We start from the raw sequence: 27,522 nt of genomic DNA on the forward strand, positions 1-27,522 counted from the left end.
AGTCAGGTCTTAGCAGTCGAAGCTGGTAGAAGGCCCCTAAGTGACAAAAGGGCCACCCACTAGACCACAGCTTTCCAAACTTTTCATGTTGGTGACACATGATTTAGACATGCATCATCTCACGACACAGGAATTCAATTTTACAAGTAAACCAGAGGTTAAACTAACCCCTTTCCAGCCTTGGGAGGAGAGCGGCGAGAATTTGCGCGACACGCCAACACACTAACGTCTCGCAACACACAGTTTGGAAAGCTCTGCACTAGACTATGAACCTGCTCTTTCAGGGGGAGGTCAACCCCATCCAAAGCAGGCAATGGACGATCTGGACTCGGGAGCTGCCACCCACAGTGTCTCCATCTTGCTAAGATACAGAGTCAGTTGTGGCCCTTCATTCAGCCCACCACCAAGTCCAGGTCTTGCATGCCCTTTCCCAATTAGATGTTACAGAGAAATAGAACTGGGTATCAGTAGCATAATGATTCCCATAAACGCCTTGTTGTCGCTGCCTCCATTGTTTTCTTGGATGTCACAAATATATACCACATGGATCTTTTTTTTAGGGAGCTGGTTATACAGGATTCACCTGACCCTTCCCAACCACATGTACTCTGGGGCAAGCTGGGCTAGCTTCAAGATGGTTGTTTATTATGGGATTAGTGCTCATGTATGCAGGTTTTTTGCAGCATCCATATGACATTGCTGGCATCTAAATGCCAAACCAAATTTCCCTCCACTGAATCCAGATTTACCCTCTCTGTGGAGAGACTAATAAATTATTATTATTATTATTATTATTATTATTATTATTATTATTATTATTATGGCAACAACCCTTTGGGGTTTCTAAACAACGGAGTTGAACCCTTAAGCCTATCCACCCATCCCAGTTTAGCTCTTGTTCCCAGAACGTAAGATGAGACCTGCAGCAGTACAAGGTCTCTGTGCCATATTGTAGCTGCTTTTACTTTCAAGAAATGCCTGTGGCTGATGAGGAAATATAACACAAGGTTAAAAGTACATGCATTTCAGCATATAAAAACCTTTACGTCATCCGAACAAGCCAAATTACTGCACACTTTCACATCTCTTGTCCATCACCATGCACAACTTTTCGTACCTGGGGTAGATTTAGAGCCAGGCTTTTGTGTCAGGCCTCGGGCTCTAATAACTTCTACTTCCAACTGGCCCTTCTTATCCACCATTCCAATCTGAATATCACCTAAAAGAGAATCAGGTGTGTGAGAGTGTCGTATTAACCAGCAAAACAATAATCTTCTAATGACTCACAGAAGGGTAAATAAGCCTTACGCTCCCTCCTGAATTTTCACTGTTTGTTCCTATATTAAAATTTTCATCCTGGTCTTCCTATAATTTACCAGTTTATTGCTAATGCTTCATTTTAGATTTTTTTTCCATTGCATTTTAAACTAAATAACCCAGTGGAATAACGTCAGTGGATGATGTGTGGGACACCATTTAGAATAAAAAAACAACCCTCTGTTTCTTGCTGCTCAAGTTACATACTGTTTTGTTTAGGAAACTTTAACAAGGATTTTCTCTCTGGATGTATATATTTAAGTGCCTTGGGTAACACTGCCCCCCATCCCCTAGTAATCCAGTTTTCCCAGGTTGTGTGCTTGCTAGTTAAAACATCTACAGTATCAGCTGGACTTTTTTTATGATCCTCTCCTATTAATAGCCTGCTTCAGGAAAAAATAGGTAAAATCAGTTCATAGGAATGATTCTGCAACCACATCCCAGAAAGTAGTACACACGGTATTTCTTCAGATCCAGTCTTTGGTGCCTACCAGGCATCAGCAGAGGGTGTTACTGTATAGACCTTTCCCATCTAGATAAGAGGTAATATCTCAGATGTATCTCAGGTATAATAGAAGCCTTCTAAAATGTTTCTCTTTAAAGGGGGAAATGTCTGTGTTGGTTTTCTAGGTTAGAAACTTCAGTGAATAAAGGCATCAATGGGTGGAAATAAGACATCACCCAAGGAAGTCCCTTGATTTGTTTCCCTGCCTAAGCATTGGCTGAAAATCAGTAGGTTAAATGTGATCTCATATGTGATCTTATATTTGGTTTATAAGAATCTATAAGCAGCCAAAGGGACGCGGGTGGCGCTGTGGGTTAAAGCCTCAGTGCCTAGGGCTTGCCGATCGAAAGGTCGGCGGTTCGAATCCCCGCAGCGGGGTGCGCTCCCGCTGTTCGGTCCCAGCGCCTGCCAACCTAGCAGTTCGAAAGCACCCCTGGGTGCAAGTAGATAAATAGGGACCACTTACTAGCGGGAAGGTAAACGGCGTTTCCGTGTGCGGCTCTGGCTCGCCAGAGCAGCGATGTCACGCTGGCCACGTGACCCGGAAGTGTCTTTGGACAGCGCTGGCCCTTGGCCTCTTTGAGTGAGATGGGCGCACAACCCTAGAGTCTGTCAAGACTGGCCCGTACGGGCAGGGGTACCTTTACCTTTACCTTTATAAGCAGCCAAATAGACTTCTATAACACACTTTATTTAGCTGGTTGATCAGCGTATATCTATTATTATTATTTTGATTGGAGTACAGTTGTACCTTGGAAGCAGAACGGAATCCATTCCAGAAGTCTGTTTGACTTCCAAAACATTTGGAAACCAAAGTATGGCTTCTGCTTGGCTGCAGGAAGCTCCTCCAGCCAACTGGAAGCCGCGGAAGCCCCTTCGGACATTCGTCTTCCAAAAATAGTTTGCAAACCTGAACTGTCACTTCTGGGTTTGCGGCGTTTGAGAACTGTTCAAAAACCAAGGTACAATTGTATATCTATCTGAATGAATGAGAGACACCTGCTGAGTTTTAAAAGAACTCATATGAGGTAGTCTGTTTAGTAAGACTCCCGTCAGAGGGAGCCCCTGCTCTGGGTGCCCATACATTTGAATGAAAAGCAGGGGATTGCTAGAGATGGGGACTTTTCAGTGGTGATATTCTCATTGTAGAATACTCTGCCTGGGAAACTGGCTGACACCTACTTTGATGGGCTTTAAGCACCAGGTGACCACCATTTTATTCTCTCTTAGTGGATGTTGGAATTAGTTTCTGCCATTCTATTTTATTCCTGTATGTAAGTTGGTTTATTTCTGTTTCCCTGCTTAATCACAATTTTAAGGTGAAAGGGGTGGACCCAGAGATTCCTTGAGTGGCGTTCCACTGATGGAAATGGGTAAGGAGTGAAGGTAATTTTTGCCAATTTCCCTTTCCCTCTGACTCCCTAAGAAAGGAGCCCCTTGTGTTCCCTAAAAATCTCCTCCAGAGGGCTGGAGGATCCTCTGCATGGGAGGTTGTGGGGGATGGTGGATGAGGGAAAGAGGGAACTGGCAAAATGTCCACCTTTTATTAGCAAAAATCACAGGATCAAACGCCCTTCTGTTTGTGGAAGTGCCACTCTGGATCCAAGCGATGTTAAGAAGAAGAAGAAAGTGTTTTTTGCTTTCACCAGCTTGAAAACTTGCTGAAGGATGAAATGGATTAGATATAAAAAGAAATGAAGGAGAAAGTGAAACCTAGAATGGCTGAACAAGTTAGACAAGCAATCTGTGACAGAGTGATAAAAGGAACTCAAAACAGTCGTATCAGTTTGAATAAAGTATTGATGTGTTCCATTCTATGTAATTAGGTGGTATTCCAGGGTCAAAACTTCAAGAATATAACCCACTCTGCTTAATGCAGATGACAAAGCACACAGTAACATACTGAGGTAAAGTCAGCCGACCCCAGGTTTCTCAGATGCTAATACCCAGAACATTTGTAATGTTTGGCATTCTTTAGGAAATAGGTATCATTGTTCCCTCACAGTATGATGGCAGTCATTTAGCAGATAATGAAGAGGTGAAACTGGGGCAGGTTTTTAAACTGTTTCACTAGATTTGGATATAATAAAAATATTTACATGCAAACTCTTTCCCCTTAACAGTATCTTTGTTATTTTATCTTTCCCATTAGTCCCTGCTAGTATAGCCAATGGTCAGGGCTGATGGGCTCCCTTCCACCTCTACAATTCTATGATTCCATGTGGATGTTGTGAAATTATGCACACTTGGTATGTACTGAATCCACCTTAAACTGATGTGTGTTTACACCTTATTTTTATTTATTCAGAAAGCTTTATAAACCATTTAATCAAGTGGTGTATATTCTTATGAACAAAAACAAAGCTGATCTTACCCATGGCAGGAGTGGCTAAAGTTTGTCGACCTACTAGCTGCGCAGGTCCAAGTCCATCAAGGAAATCACTGAATTGACTGTCAGCACCGAGTCGGACTCCAGGAAATATTAGGCTGTGGCAAGACAAGCATAGCAGAACAGATTTTTGTGACTTATTATTTTGATACAGTCCTGCTTTACCAAACACACAGCCCAGAAGAATATGTAACTGGCAAATTAAATGAGAAACAAAGTCACACACATGCAATATTCTTGAACCTTGAACTTATTAATTTTAGCAGATCCTCAGAAGAATGTCATGATATTGGTACGGAACTTAGCGGCAAGGAGTACCAGCACATTCCTTTCCAGCTGAAGCTAAAATGTTTAGCTGGATTCAGTGTATTCTGGGTCTACACAACTGTAAAAAATAGACAGTCTCTTACTAGAAATAAATAAGTGTTGCCACCATTTTGTTCCCTTCTGATCTATCTGAGCATTACTGCTGCTACCTCTACTTTCCTTTCCTCCCCCCCCCCCCCATTACCTTTTCAACAACTTGCCTATCCCTGCCTCAACCTCTTGGTTGCAACCTCAACAGCAGAAGGCCTGCTCAATGACTGACCATTTGGTACCCTCTGGCGGAGACCTGCCGCCAGCAAAGATATTTGCCCAATGGGTGGCAGGAATGGTCCTGGTTGTAGCAAGCATCCACTTACTTTCCTTCTGAGCTGTAACTGTTGATGCTGCCGTCAGTCGATTCCCGACTTGGCTGCCGGACCATACGGCTTCTCATTTCTGCTGCCATACCAGTTTCTGTGCTTCTCTGTATCGTGCTTTTTAGCTTCTTGCTGCCCGTCTCTAAAAGAAAACAGGACAACAGTAGTAGCAGCAGTAGCAACAAGTTGAAAGTAGGAAAATGTTGTGATCATTCACATCACTGTGGCTGGACTGAAGCTGAAATTCTATGCACTTACCTGGGAATAAGTTCCACTGAATTGAATATAACTCATTTAAGTCAATAACCTAGACCTTTTCAATCTGTGTCCCACTGAACTCTGGGGCTCCTTGGAAGTCTATCTGAGATCCCTCAATCCCTCAGTTCAGTAGTGGTCAGCAAGCTTCCCTTAAAAAATTGCTTGCCCACCAGTACAAATCTTGACCTAAAAAGCATGACCATGGTGTTGTGTATGGTAAAAGATACTCTCTCTATTTTGTGGTACAACTGTAATGCCCAACAGGCAGTCACTGCCCAGCATGAATAATATGATACATATCCCAGAATTTTGGCAATGCACAGGAGTTGCATAAGCTATAGTGGAAATCATGATGCACGTAATATTTCTAGAAGATAGAAAGCTTGAAAACCATTGGCTGAAATTAATTTCACCAATGTTCCTAAACATTCATATTCTACCCCCACCCCCAGCGGCTATCTATGTTGCTCAGTGGCAAGCTTGCTGGTAGGCTATCATATTCTACCACGAGTCATTGCTACATGAAGGAGGAGCCTCCACTGGAGTCCACTGCAAGGCAGCAGGCACAGGAGATGTTCAGCATCCAGCATACATCCACCTGTCTGCTCTGCATCCCTCTCTGTTTGTTCCCCACTCGCAGTAAGGGTTATGCCCTGCATGGGTTTTTGGTGATGGGTGTTGCCGTCTCAGCATGGGAGAAGGGAAAGAGATCTTCCTCTGTACTGGTAATGATTCCCTTGAATCTGATCAGCAGCAGAACACAAGACGAGACCACAGGTTAGCTGAACACCTAAACAGGCGTTTTTCTTCTTTCAGTTGAAAACTTAACAACAAAAAGCAAATATAAACACCAGAAAACATATGTGCTTAATATGCATTTCCACAAATGAAGGTATAACAACAGGTAAATAGATTATTATTATTTTTTTTTTTTTTTGCAAATCAATTTTTTTTTCTTTTGATGACAGGCATGTGAAAAGGGCATTCCAGAATACGTGATAAAATGTCTCCCCATCTGAGCATGTCACTGGCAATGTAGATGTAATTTTATGTATACCTGCAGCAAATATTCACTCTGTTCATTTGGGTTCCATTGGCTTTCAAACAGAACTTTAATGTGTCAAGTTACAAATCTAGCTGTATGGTAGGTTTGTCACAATTTGTTGAAAAGCATCTGCCAAGTATAAGAAGGTTAATCCTCTTCATGAACTCTGGCTGCAAATATTCCTCCATCCATACTAGCTATTGACCTTGACAGTTTTAAGATAAAATCCCTGTTACAAAAGTTAGAAGGCCATCTATTATACATAATTTGCTGAGCTTCAAAATACTGAATAAAATAATTATTTTACCAGTACAATAAAATCCTAACAGAAATAAAAAAAAACAGTTATTATGTCAAGAAGCCCCCCCCCATTTGTTTCCCCTAGTTTCCTTAAAGCAAACAAGGCTGTTCTGTAAGTTACAAAAGGGATAGGGTCTTCAAGTAAGAAGCACATAATCTCTGGGTTAGAACTGGTCGGTGATTTAAGCAAGAGTTTTCTCCTTGGCCTGTCAAACAAGGAATGTTTCAGAACATAATTATATTCTCTGTTTGATTCGGATTACGGAGTTTTTTTTGGGATACAGGAACCCATTTAAATCTGCCATATAACATGGTAGATGGCATAGTCTGTAGGTGTTCTTCAGCGAAGGAAGGAATTGCAAGCCTTCAAGATATTTGGGTCTCTGGTGGTCATTTTAAAAGGGCAACACCAGCAGGAAATGCTTGATTGTTGTAGCAATGTCATATCACCTCCCACTTGACCTCCAGAAAGCCTGTATCTTAGCTTTTTATCTAGGCAGTCCCAAAATACTTTGGGCAAATTATATACTTGTAAAGGGTTATGAATCATACCATCACAATTTTCCATATGACTTGAAGACAAGTATACCTTTTTTTACTGGCCACATATTTGACATCTTGTACATTCATTTATGGAATCTAAACAATAAAAACAGATATCCTTGCTTTAATTGAGGGCCAGTCCAACAGGTGCTGGAGTAAATCCCAATAATGTTTGCAAATGTTTATTCAGTTCTGTTTCCAGCACTCTAATGCATGTCTCATTATCTTCTCATATCTCTATACAAAAATATTACCCAGCACATCACAATCCGCTGTCTCTATGAATGCAATGCTGTGCCCCAATGTCTTTGTGATGACCATATTATTGTTGTGAAATGCTATAACTGCTTCAAAGAGCTGAAAGCAACTTGAGCTGTGCTTTTCATCTCAGTACTTCTGTATGCCAATAAAATTGTAAATACAGGAGTCTAAAAGAAACTACACCTATATCCATAAATTTTATACACACAGAGAGAAAGATAGATAGATGATAGTTGGAATTTGCAGATCTAATCCATCTATGTACCGTATTTTTCGCTCTGTAAGACACACATTTTCCCCTCCAAAAATTAAGGGGAAATGTGTGTGTCTCTTATGGAGCGAATGCAGGCTCCTTGGCTTCAGCGATAGCAATGCGAAGCCTCCGAAGCACAGTGGGAATGCTCCCGCCGCACTCCGAAGGCTTCGCGTTGCTTTTGCTGAAGCCTGGAGAGCGAGAGGGGTCGGTGCGCACCGATGCCTCTCGCTCTCCAGGCTTCAAAGATAGCCGTCTGAAAGCTCCGGAGGCTGTGCTCCGGAGGCTTCGGGTTCCTTTCGCTGAAGGGTAGGTGCCCCTTCAGCTAAGGCGCAGCATCCCTTCAGCTAAGTGGGAGGAGAAATGGAAGGGGCTCCATTTCTCCTGCCGCTTCACTGAAGGGGCTCTGCGCAGAGGGGGGGAGATTATTTCCCCCTTGTTCCTCCCCCTCTAAAACAAGGTGCGTCCTATGGTTGGGTGCATCCTATAGAGCGAAAAATACAATATATAGAATTCAGAACTTAAATGAGATTATGGCTAAATACTTTTTTTTCCTCCTAAGCCTCTAATCTAACCAGTATTTCACCAATGAACTACATGATGTTCACAATGTTATTCTAGTTTTTTGAAGCAGCATTATTTCATTTAAATAAACTTAAGCCCTTCAGTTTCCTGTAAATGGTTAATCACTGGATTATATGGTGTATGGGCTATAAAATGAATCATCTGCCTATGAATTATTTCAGTGTACACACACAATGGCATAGATGGGGGAAAGGCTGACATACATACATGGATGATCAGGCAAAAAACACTAAGAATCACAGGTGGAGAGAGTGCCAGTGCAATCTGATTCTGCTTCCTTTCCATTGGCATCTGGTTGGCCACTGTGAGAACAGGATGCTGGACTAGATAGGTGGGTTCTTTTGATGTTCTAAAGTGGCACAGTTGTCAAGACTGATTAATATTCTAGAAGTATCATATATTTTTTACTCTGGTCAATTATTACTTCTTCTAAAAAAACCAAATCTATGTATAATTGTGATAATCTCATTTCAACAATATTGAATGTGAAAGTTGTTACATTATTATATGACTATTAAATTAGCAAATGTAAAAACACACCTGGAAAGCAGGGACACTAATCATGTCCTGGGCATCTTGAGCTCCCTCCTCTGCCCCCGGCATCTTAAAAATATTCCTGGGATCAGCATGCATACACACACTGCACAAGCCAGTCAGGTCCTACCAGTGGGTCTCCAGAATTGGAACTGGTCACTGAGTCTTAATTAAGGGTTAGGTCCCTTTAATAAACAATGAGGATCACTGACGCCAAAGAACTTTCATGGATGCAAATAAAAGCAATGAACATGGAAGAGACATTGATGAAGAAATTTGAAAAGTATGCATCTCTAAAAGAAAAGGATGAAATGGCTCCCATGCACATTCTCCCATGGCAATTTTTCATGGTACTCAGATGTTAGATACATTACAATTAACAGTTGCATAAGAGATGATTTCAGATGAATGGTGCCATCTGCGTATGTTCAGGAAGTATTGCAAAAATCAGAGACCTTTCTGTCTAAATTAAAATCACCCCGCTGCAATATGTATAGGTTGGTGGTCCACATATATATTAAGTTTAACAATAGGGTTGTGTGAGCGTTTTTTGGCTATACAATCATGCCTTTTAGTAGAAAAATTATCATGCAAGACAGACTGAACATTACTCTCTTGAGCAGTGCAAACTGATGTAGAAACCAACCTCCGAGTGAAACACCACCTTTTAAAAAGTCAAGCTTAGCAATAATCTCTCTGTTCCCAAGATGTTTGTTTTAAAGTAATTTCAAAGTGAAACAGATGCCAGTATTTGTGGGTCAATACTTATATAAAGCATAATAAAAACACTGTGAAACAAATGACCAGTAATTATAGAACAAAAAGTTGCCATCATGATTCTGAAGGTTGATTCATAGAGCAGATTTTTTTTAAAAGAAGCTGAAAATGTTCTCTTTTTTACATATTGCATGTTGCTGTTTCATATACAAAGATACACGTTGTTCACCTAATTTTCAAAATGATATACTGAATATTATACCACTTAGAATGACACATGTAGCCATTTAATATGTTACGCTCTTCAATCAACTGAACATTTACAACTAAAAACTAGAGTGAAATTGCCTATGATCAGGCTGTGGCTAATTCAGTGGACCTCTGCGATTGTGGCCATTTAACAACAGCAAGCATTTCGCTTTTCTGAAGGCTTGAAAAATATATCTGGTCAATTTAAACAGAGGTAATTAAGATGGCACCCCTAAGCTGTTGTAAAAGAGAGGTGTAAATATTCTGCAGGCATTTTCTCTCTCTCTCTCCCTGCCGCCCCTTAAGAGAAAAGGGAACAGAAGGAAAGCTAAAGAGAGAATGACTTTTATGCAGATATGTAAAGACTGTCTGGCTATAAACTGTTACGATGCCTTTTTCCAGATAATTTCCAGAACGAAACTAGCACATGTTAAGATTATGAAATTGGAAATGCGCCAACTATAGTTGCCAGTGAGTATTATAGGGAACTATGGTACTAGAACAGCATAGAAATAAATAAATGCATGGCTTTTTTGTTAGAGAGAGCAATAAGTAAACTAAATCGAAATAGCTTATATTCTGCTGCTTCATATACGTCAAAAGGCCATACACTACACACTCCCTGCGCCCTGCAGTAAATCTATGGTATCTCAATAGTAACTTTCTCCCTTACCATACCGATGTATGAAGTGGGTCAAAAACAAATGACTACTGAACGTAAGCTCTTGCACAAAGATGCAATGGTATTATTGGTTGTCCAGACAGGCATGTTTCAATTTTTGGGGAAAGAGCAGTTCAGAATTTGGAACATAGACTAAAGACATGCTTACAAAGAAATTGTACCATATCTTTCACTCAAGGTTTCTTCACATACATGGTAAAGAATAATGACATCAAGTGTGGAGAAGAAACCGATGAAACAGAGATGCAATTATAGCCTAAGTATTGTTTTAATGCCTCTGAAAAACTTGCATTCATTTTTTGCAAAGCAGGAAATGCAACCTATACAATCGCCATCTGTGTGTATCAGCCATCCAAAAATTAGTTTCATCAGTTATCATACCTTTCTATGTGATTCTAACTTTGATCTATTTTAGTTTAGCTGATCCCCTGTCACAAGATTCAATGACTTTACTAACTCCGTTAGTTTACCATGTCTGTGGCTTGAGATCAACACAGCACACCAATCCTGTTTTCACTTACCGTACGTTTGAGAAGCGGCAGGGTTGTATATAACATAACTTTTGAAATATTCCAAAGCAAAATGAATGAATACAGACTTACCTCTTAGGCATAAGCAAAGTTAAATCCTAGCTATATTAGGAAGCCCTCAGCAGGAATTAAAACATGAGCTTTTGTTTAAGCAACTGAGTGGTAAATAATGTCTGGACTTCCTGCATAGTCTTTTGCTTAAACAGAAAAGAACACTTGGCATGAAAAACTGTCAGGATGGAATGATCCTGCGTAAAGACGCAAGTCTTTACACACACACACACACACACACACACACACACACACACACTTAGGGGCATTGGAAGGGGGGGAAAAACCCAAACTAATTCTCCATTTTGTAGAATGTTGCAGAGGAGTTTAGAAGCATCAGAAAAAACTATGGAAACCCAAACACACACATAAATGAGGTGCCACTACCAAAAAGGCTGCCTCTCCCTGGAGGTTGTCCACCAACTTCACTTCATTCAGTGGCTGCACTCAGTGGTTGCACTCAGTGGTAGGGTCTTGAGTAGGTACATAAGCGAGAAGGCAGTCTTTCAGGTTGCCTCGTTCCAAACCACTCAGGGATTTAAAGGTAGTAGACAGCACTTTAAATTGCCCCCTCCCCATAGAATGGGAGCAAGGCACAGAACAGCCTCTACTAGCAGTATGCTGATTATTTATCAAAGCTGGCTTGGGGTGAAATAAATGAAACTGCAGTATTCAACGAGAAACTACCTCTTGAACTCCGGTAATGTCAAGTGACCACAGATTCGAAAACCAGCAGTGGGAGCCCACGGGAGCCACAGTAAACAGTAATCTCTACTCATCCTATTTCTGAAACAAGGATAAAGGGATGGTGCTCCAGAGGAATTAAATAAGAGAGCGTTCATTGGGCAGTGGGGAATACACATTATCTTTTAGAGGAATTTTTTTTCTGTAGCAGTTGACTGAAAATGCAATGGAGTAGAGTCTTGCAGTACTATTTTTAAAGTGCCTCTCAGCCTCCGCCTCCTCCCGCAGCCCAAGAGAATTGCATAATGATGCTAACCCTGGAGGGCTGCTTATGGCTTTGCAGTCCCAAGTGGCTCTTGCTCTCGGTAACCTCTTTAGACCAAGTGTCGTTTTATAGCTGTTACATAACCCCAGCTGCTCAACAAGTAAAAAATAGCAAGGCTGGGAGAAAACAAAGAGAGAGCACATGGTTCAGCCAAAGCTAAGCACTAAAACAAAACAAAACAAGTGCTTAACTTTCCTCCATTGCGATGAGCAGGATTTAAAGGTATTTCCATTTGTTTGGATAATGCGTACATATGGAAACCATCCTTTCTCTAAAAGGCTTTGCGCCCGTCCAAACTGGGAGGTTTTTTTGTGGGTGTGTTCTGCAACGTATCACTGACACAATAATAATAGCACATTAGCGGTGGATTTACAATGCATTATCCACACATCATTCTGCTTTATCGGTTGCTCTGCAATGTTTCCCCTGCTGCCCTTGAACTATTGCCATCTGGAGGAACACTATTGCACTATAGCACGTAGCAAAACCGGGACAAAAAAAACCAAGCCAAAACATTTGTGATATAAAAGGCCACCGAATTATTGCAGGAAGTTAAGACCGACATCGATTGGACTCAAAGCAGTAGGACTGCTCTGAAACATTTAGAGGTGAAAGCAGTATTGGAAGCAGAATCACGTGTCACTGCCCCCATACACTGATGCAGTGGCAGAGGGAGAGTGGTGCGGGCCACCCCGGGTGTCATCACTGAGGGAGGGGGATGACAAAATGACAAAAATATGAGGGTTTTTTTTAAAAAAAATGGGCTCACGTAACTTTTTAGTTCAGTCAAGAAACGTAATGAAACACGGCTGGCACTGGGCACCACACCGCAGGGTCGGGCACTTACCACGGGGCCTGTAGCATGCCCAAGCCATGCATCTGTCTTGGAAGTGATGTGGTGACTTGAATGCCTGCAGACTCCACGCTGCCTGAAACGGCAGCATGGGACTTGCGCCTGCCCTCCGCCTCTCCCTCAGCCACCCTACAGCTGAGGGGGAGGCAGCGGAGAGGCTGTACGCAGCATGCCCCGCCCCCATGAATGGCTTGCCCAACCCCTGGCTGCTGGATGGGTGCTGCACCCAGCACCTGAGCGGCTAGCAACATCGCTGCATTGATGAGCACAAATTACTAGGAATGCACAATAAAAAGAACGTTTTTAGGGGCCTGTTGTGCATTTCAGCCGCATATGCTTGGATTAATTCAGGGACAAGAGAGATGTCAGAAATATGGGGCCCCATCCCTGTTTTTTCTTTCCTTTTATTGCTGAAGCAGGAGCTGGGAGGGGGGGCACTGGCCAATGGGAGGGAGTGTGTTTCTCCCTTCAAATGTCCTCTTGGGCAGTTTCCAGTGTTTTCTCCCCAGCCAGATTCTGAAACCAGAAATGCACCTAGCAGGAAGAAAGTGGCTAAGGTTAGAGGGGAACATTTTCAGGAGAAACCTGAGGACTGCAGCAGGACCAAAGTCCCCTCCCCTCTCACCATATGTTTGCTGGGATAAGACTTACTTTGGCCTGTGGGAGCTTCCTAGCTGTGGCATGTCCCCTACAGGGAGGATGAAAGAACCAAGAGGATGGGTTTCCTACCACATGAACATCACCCAACTGCCAATACAACTACATCCGAGAACCCTGCCCTGAGGTCCCTTCCCTCCTGGACAGATCTGCCTGGCATGCTGAGATGGGGGTGTGCTTTCTCATTAAGAGTCACTCCTCCACCTGAAGGTGCTTCATCAACAACTTGTACCTGGCTGACGGTCCTCAAAAAGTACAAGTTACTTGCAGTCCCCCAAAAGTACAGCACGCTACCTCCAGAATGGTTTTCCAACCAAAGACAAGGCACCCACTGGAGGGCAAGGGGAGTGGCAGAGAAGGGGAGAATACAGAGAGCCAAGGATAAGCTGTTTGCTTTTTCTGCCTTACCCTCTCCCCACACCATAAATCCATGTATGTACACATGAACACACACACATACACGCACAAACACATTATGCAGTATTTTTAAAAATGGCAAGTTGTTAAAATTGTACCATACGTGTCCCATTACACCAAGAATGGGCACATTTCAACATAGCACTGGCCCTGTGTCCCAAAGCAACTGAGTTGCAGCCTGAAAATTTAAGGCTCACCTGACATAATTTATTTGTGATCCTGTTGCAATAAATTCAATTATTTAATGCTGCTGCTTCACATAAACAGCATACTTGCATTAGGGCCTGAGGGGTCATAGTCAAGTTATTGATTGAAGTCAAAGTAACCAAATTTATCCCCCACTCAAAAACACTGCCAGTTATCCAGCTCCCTCCTTGTTCAGTGTTATTAATTTTTCCTCCGCTCCCTGTCTCTTGCTATAAATATTTCTAGACTCCTGCATTAAATAGGCATAAGGGGGGAAATTGCTCCACATCGCAATGTCTAGTCTTTGCACCAACAGACACCTGCAATGATCTTTTAGGAATATTTTTAACAGCATGTGGGTTTACTTCCTCATGCATGCACACTTTATGTAATTCCCAAGATCCTAGCTGTCACTCTAAAAATACCAGCCTGAAACCAGCGTTCCTTCCTTTTCAAAGAACAGTTGGATGAGAAAGGTATTTGTAAGTTGCTTCCAGCACTGACTACACCTTGTTAGCATGTTTCCAAGTCTTATGTGGTGAAAAAGAAGAGTCCCACTGATTTCTCTTTGAACTCCTGACACTAATTCGGACTCGAATGTAATCAAATCCGAATGTTGGATTTGATTACATTCAAGGGTTGTATTTTGGAATTGTTGTACTTGTGGTCTCAGAAAAGTCAACCCATCAGTTTGATAACATTTGAAGATCCAGACATTGGCCAGGATACAAAGAATTCAGCATTCATGTGAATACACTGGGAACCCCCAAGTCCCATTCTTTAAGCAGCAGCTGCTTGCATAAGCCAATCCCCAAACTCAGGACAGTGTTTATCAAATTCATTGAATGAAGTATGAGGAGCTGCTGTTGGGGAAAAGAAATATGTGAAGTCCTTTTGGGTGCATGCAAGCCACTTCTCACACTTACTGTCCTGAGCAAAGAAAGGCAATATGGTCTGGGAATGCCAGTACTGTAGAAGACTTGCTTCAGTGGACTGAGTGCCCCATTCTTCTTCTGGATTAATAACTATTCATAACTATATTTTCTAAGAGAGAGTCAAGCCAGCAGTATTTTAAATTGCAGTTAGCACTCAAACTCTGTCAGTTATTTATAACATGAAGGGGGTTTCCACGCATACAGAAAAGACGGTCCGTTCTTTCAACATGTATGCAAAAATGCAAACCAAGTTTAAAATAATTTGGAATAGAAGAAACCTTCAAAAATACAGCTTGAGACAGATTCTTTAAAACCCTGCAGACAGTCTGTTTAAATCCCATTGAAGTAAATAGGATTTAAGCAATTCCACAGCAACATACAGGACTGCAACCTTACTTGTAGCAAAATCCAATTAATGTTACAGGGATTCATAAATATACTTGAGATGTGTTTTAGATCAAGTCCTTTCAGTTACTGAAGTAAATCCTTAAAATCCCCTAATCTTTTGCTCTAAATAATCCCTGGTCACATAATTAGTCCTGTTAAAAGGATTACAAGCATTCCGTGACATCCAGGTAACTGAAAAAAGCTAATTATTTTCAAATTCCTTCTAGTATTATCTGAGTGGTATTAGAATAAAACAGGACTGGCCGCATTATTTAATATTAATTCACCATTCTAAAACCCCTGAGTGACTTGTAATGCTACGTCTTCAGTAGCTGCAAATTCCTAAGCCCACAGAATATACACATGAATGACATTCAAACCAAACACTGTATTGAAAGCTTCCATGTCACATTCTAAATTCATTGGGTGGAAGGCAAGAAAACCACATGTACGGGAGAAGGAATCTCTTCCTCAAGAAGAATTCTGAAATAGGGCTGACTTGCACAGGCAATTCATAAATCTATAACTTTAGGTGGCTCAAATGTAGACTGGGCAAGGGCAGAAAAATCCGAACAATGTCGTAAGGCTCTGTAAGTACAAAGTTACTTGCTTCTGTTCCCTGTTTTATGTGCTCTCCTTTTTTTCTTTCTTTTACATAAACCATAGGAAACTGGGTTGAAACGGTGATCTCCAGGGATAGTTCTCCAGCATTGTAATACCAACAGCAAACTGTATCCACAATTTCTTCTTTTTTTGTGGGGAAAAAACCAGAGAGACCCACCAACAGAATTGCACCTGTGTTTGGGATCTGACATTGGAAAGCCCTGCGCAGAATTTAAAAGCACTTCTGCCATTTGTAGCATCTTGTCCTCAAATGCTCAGCAGCATTGAACCAAATGATGCTGCGATCTGCTTGCTGTTCCCGAACAAGCTTCACAAGTTTGTGTTTAGTGCTGTCTTCCAGATATAGTCTCTGAAGGAAACAGTTTATTTCTCCCCTTGAGTGGAAGGGAACTGTTATCACTTTGTACTAAGATTCTGTTTTGTGATGAGAATCACACCCCCCCCCCCGCCCACCCACCCCAGACACGAAGATCCAAGAAAACAATCTAGTCTAAAGCTGTACTGGAAAGGAACCTTCCCTCTGAAGTCACTTCAGGGCTACAAACACACACACACCACACACACACACACCAATACTTCATTATGTACAAAGGGCGAAATAAGAGTTGTACAGCTTTACTGGGAATCGGTCTCTTATTTCACTGGAGAAACTATATGAAACATTACCTGGGTAAATGATCTTTCCATAGGAAATAGCACAAACACATTATTTATAATAATGCTAACAGTATGACTTCTTAGAAGGAAAACTGGATGGTGCTTAGCTCATTTGCCCGTCTTATTTCCAACTCACTTACAGGCGAGCTCAGTGGGTTTCAACAGAACTTGCTTCCAAACATGTGTTCCACTGCAATTTTTCATTGTTATTAATGCAACAATAAATTGAAACGTGTACCAAAATCAGTTAAAGATGCATGAATTTTCTTGACACATATTATCCTGTTTCCAGTATCATACAATAGATTTTTTATGCACACTACAACCTCTATCATTATAATAATTATAAAATGTTACAGTATATAGTTTAAAACTTTGGTTGAACATGCATTCTTATACACACAAGTGTGCAGGTTAAAACAGCACTATGTCTTTATTCTTCATATGCCAGCCTAGCATGGTGAGGGAATGTAGAAAGAGCAATGGAAATGGAAACGTTTGCTTCAGAAACTAGGCTGCAAGCATTTGTTTGTGTGTGTGTAAATATATATGGGCTTGCTAGAGATCCAAGTGCATAGGTTTTGGATTAGGGTAATAAGAGATATGCAAGGGTACTCCATCGTCTAAGGTGAGCCTCCAGTTTCCTCATTAGTAGTAGTATTTGAGCATACAAATATTCCTTGATGGCACTTTAATGCGAGACTTCCTCCTTTTGCCAGCTCAACATAACAGCCATTTTGCAAGATAAAGCCTGGCTCTGTCCCTACAAATATTTGGGAACATGAATTCAGTGCCTTTCTTCTCAGTCCTTAATTCAATACAGCAGAAACGTGGCTTACTTTGCTTGCAGGTTCAGATATGATCATGTCTGGAAACGCTTAATTTTTGGACAGGCCACAGAAACATTCCTACTAACCTCTATCGCCACAGTTAAGAAGGCATTTCAAGACGTAACCCGTGTCCCAAATCATCTAGGGCTAATTCTGCAGTATCACTAAGTGTTCCAAATAAAATGACTCTTGGTATACCAAACCACTAACTCAGAAGTTTCTTATGAAATCTATTGATTGGTAAAACACAGAATTTATCTGGCAGGTTTATTTGAAAATCACAGGTGCATAAGGCACTGCATAGTATTAAACAACTTTATTTCATTTAATCCTACTGATGCCAGGAAAGGGTGATGGAGTGGGTGGATTAGTGCTTAAAAATGAAATGGGGAAAACAAAAAATTGATGACACAAATCAGAAACATCTGACATACCTGCAGATTGTGAGTATCTTGATCAAGAGATGGAACCACTGTTGTAAGTCTAACTGAGATCTACTCTTACATCAACTATTTATTTGTAAAGCCATTTAAGGATGCCTGCTCTTGTCAGAATAAAGGGTAAGCCCCCTCACTGATTTTAACAGAACTTGTGAGCCAATATCTCTCTTCATTCCCTCTTTAGTAGCTCTGCTTTAGGCTATAGAGATTAGGCTTTTAAGATTTCTAAAGCAACAAGAAAGAACAGGGCCATTAAAAGCATGTAATGTAGCATCATGCTACACTCTAATTAACTCACTTCACTAAGCCTATTTTTCAGGGTTTTAAAGAGGGGGGGGAATAAAGAAAGGAGTCAGCATTAGTTAATCTCAAAATCAATACCTTTCTTTTTCTGCTTTAACCCATTACAATATGATGCATTTAAAATTGTGTAGGTGTTGTGACTGGCTTCTTTCAGATCATGATTATAGATTGCAGGTGACAGAACCTAGTGTTGTAACATTTATCCCATTTATCCCATAACAGGAGAAGCCAATAAGGTGCACTCCAGGTGTTGCTGGCCAGGTGTAGTCCAATAACACCTTGGAGGGCACCACCTTGGCTGTCCCTGCTATTGTGTTTCTCTGATAGCACACACAAAAAGCCTTCCACACCTGGAAACAGTTTTTTCTTGACATCTAAACACTAATCTCGTTTCACATGTACACAGAGCCACGTTCTTACTGTCCATACTCCACTCACCTGTTTGGCTAAGCTGGGATGTGCTTCTGCTTCTTCGAGATACCATGGCAACCACTTTGGCACTAAGGCTGGACCGTCTTTTCTTCCCACCTGTTCCAACCGTACCAACTGCAGTGTCTGATTGACTCCCATCGTTATGTTCCAGCTTATACACCTCTCCACTCACACTTGTGCTCTTTGTGATGATTCTCCCTGAAGTCCCCATCCGTCTGCCTTGCATTTTAGGAGTAAACGTACTATATTTACAAAGTAAAAACATACATGTACATTTGAATTATGCTTGTGTTTATAACAAGATCTTTAAATAATAATAAAAAACCCAACACATCATAGTAAAACTGACTCCTTCCCCAATATAAAATATTGCTAAGTATACTTTCAAATTATTTGATACCCAAGTACACAACTGTATTCAAATTCCTGAAACTCATGGGTCTTCCCCCCCCCCCCGTTCCTAATTGAAATTGATGTTTGACTTTCAACTTCTCATTTTAACTCTGTTCTGTGTTCGGTCACAGAATTTGAATGCTAGTGCACTTGCTAGTGCTTTAAGAGTCGATGGAATTTTACCCATTCAAAATGAAGGATACTGGAACGCAATCTAAGTAATAATCACTTTCCTAGGATTTACACAAAAATATATTTATGGTCATAGAAAATAAAAGAACAAAGACATGTACCCACTCGATATATATTCTGATCAAAACAAGACTTGCTATAAAATGTAATGCAACAGGGTAAATATTCCTCATTGATGTAAATGGTTCTGATGAAAAACTGAGGTTTCACAGCACATGGTGATCTATTTACAAAGGATTAGTTGATCTATTTATGATTTTCAAAACAAAAACCACAAAAAGTAACCTGCATTAAATTATCATTAAATATATAAATTATGTGTTGTTCCTTTCCCCCCAGAAAAGCTTCTGTGCTTCATAGCATAAGCTTGCCGAAGATAGCTGGGCTGGTGGGAACCAGCAGGAGTACAATTAATACGTTCTTATTTCCTGTAGAATTTCTCATGCCAAAAGCAAAGTGTATGTGCGTGTGTATAGATAATTTTATTTGGATTTCTCATTCATTCCGCCTTTACAGCTTGAAACTGGCAATAACACCAAAAGCAAAATTAAATAAAACAAGTGGAGCCCTGCAATAAAATGTATCCCTGAGAAACATGCTACTTGAGCCTGTGGCTAAGTGATATGCAAAATAGAAGTGAGCATTAAAGACCAGAATTCCTGCTCTTACTTGGGTATTCTTTCATTTGCTTTTTTGGGGGGTAGCTTTTTTAGAAGTTTCTGAACATTTGCAACTGCAATCTGTATGCAAGTCAATGGCACATGACTTCTGCATGAAATTGACTGCACTGCCCAAGCTTGTGTCCCAGGGACATTATTTTGGTGCGGCTAATGCAGCAAAAACAATGCAGGAGGCAGCAGTTATGTGTTTCCAGTCTCTGCAGCCACAGCAGGTGTTGTGATTTGCCAGTGGTTTGACCCTCAGAAGCGTACTCCACTGTCTCTTGAAACAGATGGATGCCAACAACGGTTTGGCCTGGAAGGAACTCTGAAAGGGTAATCTAAGTAGTCTCACTCTGGTCTGAACTATAACAGCAGGGCTGCAGAGAGAAAGCAACTCTTTCAGCACAGGCCTCTAACCAGAGGCAAATTTAGGAGAGTGCAACTGGTTTGGTCACACTGGGTGCAGAGCCCCGGGGATGCTGTCGTGGACGCTGCAACTATGATTTAGAATGGAGTGAGAGAGTTAACTACACTGTGAGGTTAGTAATTGCTATTCTCTGAGCCCAACACACAATGTGGGAACAAAAGCAATGGATGCCAGCAGAGGATTGTTATAAGTTTCTATCTCAACCTCAACATAATCTTCAGCCTGCAATAGGAGATGGCAAGATCTCTGGACCACATTGCAGGGCTCTGGTTTACCAAACAGAGATTGACCTGCAGTATTCTGTGTGAACTACACTGCAAGGCTGCCTTCAGCTACTCTCTTTTAGTCACAGCCTCTTCCAGCCTTCAATATCGGACAGTGAAGTGCAGCTACTTTGGAATTAGCATTGGGTTTGTGTGTGCATATGATTCACACAAAATAAATGAATTAGAAAGAGCATGAATTCTTCTCTTTGCCACTACCTTTTGATTTTCTTAGGGGGCAGAGTTGACACACTGGTGCCCAACCCAGTAACATTAAACTCCTGCATTTCTCCATTGATTTCTATGGGTAGCTCCCACTTCTACCCCTGGGGACATTTTAAAACTGGTTGAATCAAGAAGTGACCCTTCCAGACATTTCCTCTGTAGCCTTTCTATTCCTCCCCCCAAGTTGTTCCTTCTTAGCCTTTCAACATTCCATTCCACTGAGTTATTATGAAGATGTTCAATCAACCATCACTCTTCTTGGCTGATAAGATTTCTCTTGCAGATATTTTTGCTGATATCTCTCCCTTGTGCATGGATCGTGTAATTTTAGCTATACAAGTCTGAGCATGGGGAAACCTGAATTGGCATTAGTATATAGAATTGTTTGCAAATTGCTTATTAAAACACTCAGATACAGGGTCAGGATTCGCTATGCCCCATCTGCATAACTCTGCCTATTAAATGAGAACCCACAATTAACATGGCTTACAGCACTCAAAGAACATGTTCGTGTTTAAGCTCTGGCAAGCAGGAAGCCTAAGAGCTGTGGGGCAGTCACTATGAATATGTCTCGCTTTATAGTAGAAACATACCAGGCCAATCAGATGGTACAGTCAAAAGAACATTTGCAGATGACAAATGGGCTGTGAGGCGTTTACTCTGTAGGTTATGCAGGGGTTTGGCCAAAGCAAAACACTTTTTAATGCTGCAACACTGAAGTGAAGTGTCCTAGAGACTCATCTCCATCTAGAGGAAGAGTTGCCACATAAAATGTGTTACAATAATCTGGCCTTGAGGTTAGAAAGACACATGAATGATGGGTACTAAGTCTGGCTGAAACAAAAACGATTGCAGCCTTTTCGCCAGACAGCTAGTGAAAAGTGAGACTATTAACCATAGGAAACAGCTTCCAGGTACAGCAATGAATCAAAAATTAGTTTGAGGCTGCACACCTGAAGCATCAGGGAGGGCTGAAATATCCCCTCTTATGGATGTCTCTATCCCTTTGATGCCACAGTAGCTGCCAATTATCACCACAGCTCTCTTGTCTGGGTTCAGCATCAATGAGCTTCCCAACATCTCGTATTTCACCAAGGTGAGTTAGTGGTTACGCACTGTGATTGCAGGGCTTGGGCTGAATCAGAATGGCAGGCAGATCAAGACCCCACAGACTGTTGAATTCAATGCTGAATTATGTTTTTGACACTGTGGTGTCATTTCTGTGGGACTCAAGCATTCATGAAACTGCTACTGAGTTGTTTCACACATTCTTGGCAGGAAGATGGAAAAGTCTGCTTACTTGTTCAGTGTTTCCTTGGGTCTCAACTGCAGCGGACCTCAGGAAACCAGCTTCTTCATCCAACCCATTTAAAGTGTGTATGATAGGGCTGCAGTGTGAGGTCACACAAAGGCAACAAACATCTGTCTGCTGATCACACAGCTGCGCCTCTTGCTTAAGCCAAAATACAGGGTGCTATTCGAAGCACACTTATCTTGAGAAGTATTGCTGGGATAAGCAGAATTAGCTTGGAGGGGATGAAATAATCAGTTTAATGTCCAGATTCCTTCATTTAACTGGTATGTGAACTTCCTGAAAACAACTGTACAGCTCTGAAATATTATCTAGCCTTAACCCCCACCCCTCATATCTCTCCTAGATTTCTCAGTAAGTAAACAAAATTAGTATGCAACCACTACCAATGGCAATGACAATGTCATTTTATTTCTCTAATGAAATGACTGTTTGAAACCAAGGACAGTTTCATCAAGAACATCTTATTTCATCTTGCTTACATAAATCTGAACACCCCAAGGAACTGTCCCATTTGCCAAAGGGATAATTCTACTAGATGAAATTATAAAGGATCAGAACATCCAACATCTATAGCCATTAGTACCGCATATATCTGCCCATAAGAAGGCCTTACCAAGATCAGTATGGCTTAATCCTACAGGTGTATAGGACTGCAACCTTAATTTTGTAAATAAATGGAATGGGACGGCCTGCATCTTGCCAATTATAAATTCCGCTCAATTCAAAGTGTATATATAAATACACTTTATATAAATGTAACAACATAAAATACATCTAAATATATATAAATGTAACAACATAAAATAATTGTAATAGGGGAAATCTCTTTTTCTTGGAATGGCAGATTCCTATGACATATCAAATTTATATTGTTTATATTATATTTTATATTGTTTCTAAAAAAATATGTGTATCAGGCAAAATTGGCTTATGTGGACATGCTGTGAAATCTTGAAATAAATAGGGATACAGAGCTGTCATTATTGATGGACTGCAGGTAAAATTAGATGATTCTGAAGAAATAATGTTACTTCATGCTGTTTTATTCCAGTATAATTTCAACTGTAGTGATTTATTTTGAAACGAAAACCACTGAGATGACAATTAACAGAAAAAAAAAATCCTCATTCAAGGAGAACATGAAGATGTTGCCCACAAAGAACACGGGTATACATCACAGCTCCATAGAGGTGTTATTGTTTTGGGAGGGATGACATATAAGCACAAGGACTCCTGACACATGTAGCACACCAAGGTTACAATGATCATAGTAAGGTGCCCTGGGAAACTACATTTCCCAGGATCCCAGGAGCCATTTTTGAAAAGATGGATTTTTAAAATAAAGTTTTGATATGTCATAGGAACCTGTCATTCCAAGAAAAAGAGATGACAGTGCTGTTGGTTATATATAATCCCTTGTGCCTACTTAAACTAGTTCTCTGCATTAGAATTGGGTTTTGTTTCTTGAAACTTTCTAAAGCAGCCTCTCATGCCACACTGCAAATGACTGAAAATCAGAAGACTCTTGAAAGTTGTTTGTGAAATATTATGGGCATCTGAAGTTCAAAAATGAAAGATAAAAACTCCCACTGGGAAGGCCCAAGCCCTTGAAACAGTCTAAAATAGATCTTTGAATTCTGACACATGGATTTTTGTCCTGCTTGCAGGCCATGTCCTTCTCAGCAAAAGACACACGCCCAAATCCAGTTGTATTTTCCGCAGGTGAGTTTTCACACAAGGAAAAAATTCTATATTCCCTTCTCTAATCCACAGTTCCCTGGACTAATGATTTAATAATCCAAGGTTTCAAAAATTCCCTGGAGGCTTTTCAGGGAGTGCAGAGGGGCTGCCATTAGACAGAAAAGATGAAATCCCCACCCCACGCTGTTTTGGATCCTAGATGCCAAGATTTTATATGAAAGCACTGATTTTTCTAGTTAAACGTCACTACCATTTTCTTAATGCTTCACTTCAGTAGTGTGAACCCAATTAACTGGAAGAAATTAAAAGGTATCTAATCATTAAATGGTATTTAAATTAGGCAACATGCAAAAACAATATAATTAAATCATTTTGAAATTATCAAGGTCACATTTAGAAATGAAGGTCAATCATACACACATATACACAAGCATAATCATATTGATGATTGCATTAATTTGATTTAATTAATGTCATAGTTTGTAACCATTTTTTGACTCTGTGGAGTTATACGTAAAATGATCACAAAACTGAAAGTAAATGTAATTAAGCAATTTCACAGATACTTATCAGCTACTTTCTACAGAAACTCACCTATGTACTCTATGAAAATACATCTTACTCCGTAATCAAGGTAGTCACAATCGCCTCTGAAATAGTAAATTTTAGTGCGCTTTTTCAGGAGTGTTCATCTTTTAGCAAGGCTATTCCAATTCCAATTACTGAGTGTTCAGTAGCAGGCTATTCCTATTCCAAATAGTAAGGAATCAACAGCATCTTAATAATCCAGGATCTTCCTTGCTGTCAATATATAGCGTTTAATGACTCTAGTCTTTAGGCAGACTCACACTGACTTGTGACACAGCTAGTTGGAATGCTTCTGCCTTCTCTGTCAAATACAGAATCACATACTAATTCTGAGCCCCTATGGAGTTCTTTACAAGGAGATTGCTCATGAATGCTAATAACTTGAGAGCATGTAGCACTCCTGGACTAAAGGAAAAGATAATCACTTCCCTTTAATGAGGAACATCATATTTCTAAAAATAAACTACCCACTGTTATTCAAAGTGTGCCACACTGAAGTGCGACCTCAGATCATCTACTGTTGGCCATTCTGTCAGCAGTACAAAAACTCTGGAGCTAGGACAAATAATCAGCCAGGCAAGGTTGCGGTTCTCTGCAAATATGCTTGGTGATAAGCCCCATTCAAGTCAGCAGAAGCTATTTCTGAGTAAACATGCATTGTCTTAGAATGTAACTATGATGTAAAACCAAACTGAATGCTTCAGTAGACGAAATGTGATATGATTCACAAAAGCTTGCCGTCTGTTGATTCCAACACTTGCCATTGCATTCATGTGTACAACTCTAACAATTCAAGTGTTGGGTATCTAATAATAAAATCTTCTCATTAGTAGGTGCTCAGTCTTGTTGTCTAGGGACGTTGTGAGCAACTTGAGATCAGCACCATGGACCAGTGTACCAAATACGTATGGCATATTCTGAGCTGGTGACCTATATTCACGGTAATGAACATGGCAGATGCCAAATGATGATAAGCAACCTGCTGCTCATAAGACAATATGATGATGATGATGATGATGATGATGATGATGATGATGAAATTGTTGGCTTCACATGTGGAATCATATAATTTGTAGAGTTAAAAGGGATCCCAAGGGTCATCTTACTAGATGCAATCTCCTGCAATGTATTGTTGACTGATAGTTAATGGTATCGTAAGTGTCTGAGCAGAGGCACTCAACACAGACAAGGAGCCTCATGCAAAGTTTGCTGTGGGCAGAACAGTCCTCCATGGCCCTGCAAACTACCCACTTCTCACAACTTATCTTTGGGCAAAAAGATTCCACTGAGCATATGGATTGATAATATGGACAGGTTAACTACATACGAAAGAATTGCTTGTCAACGCAAAATAAGAATGGATAAATACGAAGAAATTTGGAATGAGTATGTAAGTGACAAGGAGGATAACAGTGGGAAATAGAGGGGGGAGAGAGTGGTGATAAACAAGGAGTAGGCATAGGGATATTACTGTATATAAATTTGTGTTGTTAATTTGTGTTATTATTGTTATTATGGTTTTTGGTTGTACGTATCAACAGGAGTACCAGATTGGCTCCACTGTTGCCTTTGCACTGGGCCAGCCTCCTCATCGCCTTGCCTCGCCTCTCTCCATCCCATTAAGCAACAGTGACCCACCTGCTGGAAAGCTAAAATAGTGTCTCCCCTCTCCCCTCCGCAAAATGCTTCTGCAATCATCTCTAGATAGTGAGTACTATTTAAACTACACATTGTAGTGATTTTAGAAACGCACTTTCCGCTTTAATTACTGGTGGGGAAAATCCATTTGTATGAATATGAGGCAAAAGAAACGTCTGTAATATGGGAAACGTTAACAGTTCCTTGTTAGTAAGAAAGAGTGCATAGTAAAATCCCAATTTATGCACGACTCTAATGAGATGCAAAGGCAGAATTTAATGATGAGCCATGGAAAAATCTGTAGCCTGCCAGACACATGCTTTGTGATAACCAGAGCTAAGTCATCCTTTTATGTCTCAAAAGCAAGCCTGAACATCTAGGCGACAACCACTGCAAATTCTCTTGCTGACCTTAAACAGAAGGTGAACGCAAAAGTAAATTACCCTAAGCATTCCTTTGTTTAGTTTTCAGAAGAACAAAACTTGGGCAGCAGCAAAATGCCTGTAGAAGGATGCTGCATTTCTGAGCTGTTTTCATGTCTTCAGTTTCCAAACAGGATAAAGAGCACGAAGTACTCAAGTTTCCAAATGAGTTATCCTGCATGTAAACGCACTGGGCAAAGAAATGGGGAAAAAGATCATCCAGGACCACCAAAGTGTGCAGAAAAATTGTGTTTGGCTTAAAAGGGGTGGGAAGTCACAATGGGTGTACAGGTGAAAGCCCCCTGCTACTGGGGCTGGCAGTTAGGCTGAAAGAAAGCCAGAGATTTGCTACCAGGGTGGAATCTAGAAACATATTTAAAAAGCTGTAAAAATGCATTTTTAAAAAATGTTTTGAAAAATATATTGGATTTGCCATAACTCACCATTGCCATCCAGTGTCATATTTGTATAATGCACTTTATAACACACTTAAAACATTTTATTTGCAGCTGCATAGCTGAGTCCTAGGTTTCACCCAGCCTAGGGCCCAAAGCTACCCCTTTCTAAGAGGGTAGTTATCAGATTACCGTATTTTTCGCTCTATAACATGCACCCGACCATAGCACGCACATAGTTTTTAGAGGAGGAAAATCCGTAGGCATGCCACCCGTAGGCATTCCCTCCATAACACACACAGACATTTCCCCTTACTTTCTAGGAGGAAAAAAGTGAGTGTTATGGTGCAAAAAATACGGTACATCTCCGCCCTCTCTCTCCTGCAAACTGTGCCAGGGCCTCACAAGTCTGTACTCATAATTTTCTAGTATTTTTTTTTTTAAGAATGCAATGGAATTCTAGCATTTTTCCTAGTCACCGTCACAGTATCTGATGCTGGTCATTAATCCCAACCAGCCATGTTGCAAATTATGTGTGTACATGCAAGGAAATAGCCTGGGATCATTCATAAAAGAAATACGAACTTAATTTCTGAACCAGCTCATCTGTATCCTTGCAATAAGATCTATTCTCTAAAATCAGTCACCTGGTGAAAAGATAGAGAAGCA

At 40.7% G+C, this 27,522-nt stretch overlaps 1 protein-coding gene and 1 long non-coding RNA gene across 51 annotated transcripts in view; one reads left to right on the top strand and one right to left on the bottom strand.

Annotated features, from left to right (window-relative positions):
- LOC310673461 overlaps positions 1-18,625 on the top strand; it is a 46,450-nt gene extending 27,825 nt beyond the window's left edge. Inside the window, exons 3-4 of the long non-coding RNA XR_014509038.1 lie at positions 16,013-16,285; positions 17,478-18,625. This is a non-coding gene — a long non-coding RNA (uncharacterized lncRNA). The remainder of the gene's footprint in view (positions 1-16,012; positions 16,286-17,477) is intronic.
- RIMS1 (regulating synaptic membrane exocytosis 1) overlaps positions 1-27,522 on the bottom strand; it is a 224,282-nt gene that overhangs the window by 5,016 nt on the left and 191,744 nt on the right. For 38 of the 50 annotated variants that reach the window (XM_083431403.1, XM_083431368.1, XM_083431358.1 and 35 more), the window contains 4 exons: positions 18,639-18,874; positions 4,895-5,036; positions 4,197-4,309; positions 1,118-1,219 (listed from right to left, as the gene is read on the bottom strand). In XM_083431403.1, coding sequence (XP_083287529.1) covers positions 1,118-1,219; positions 4,197-4,309; positions 4,895-5,036; positions 18,639-18,874 — 593 coding nt within the window. The remainder of the gene's footprint in view (positions 1-1,117; positions 1,220-4,196; positions 4,310-4,894; positions 5,037-18,638; positions 18,875-27,522) is intronic. The other 12 variants (XM_083431391.1, XM_083431389.1, XM_083431390.1 and 9 more) reach the window with 1 other exon arrangement.

This window comes from Podarcis tiliguerta (genome assembly GCF_965153285.1).
Source record: "Podarcis tiliguerta genome assembly, chromosome: 3".
Classification (NCBI taxonomy): Eukaryota; Metazoa; Chordata; class Lepidosauria; order Squamata; family Lacertidae; genus Podarcis; species Podarcis tiliguerta.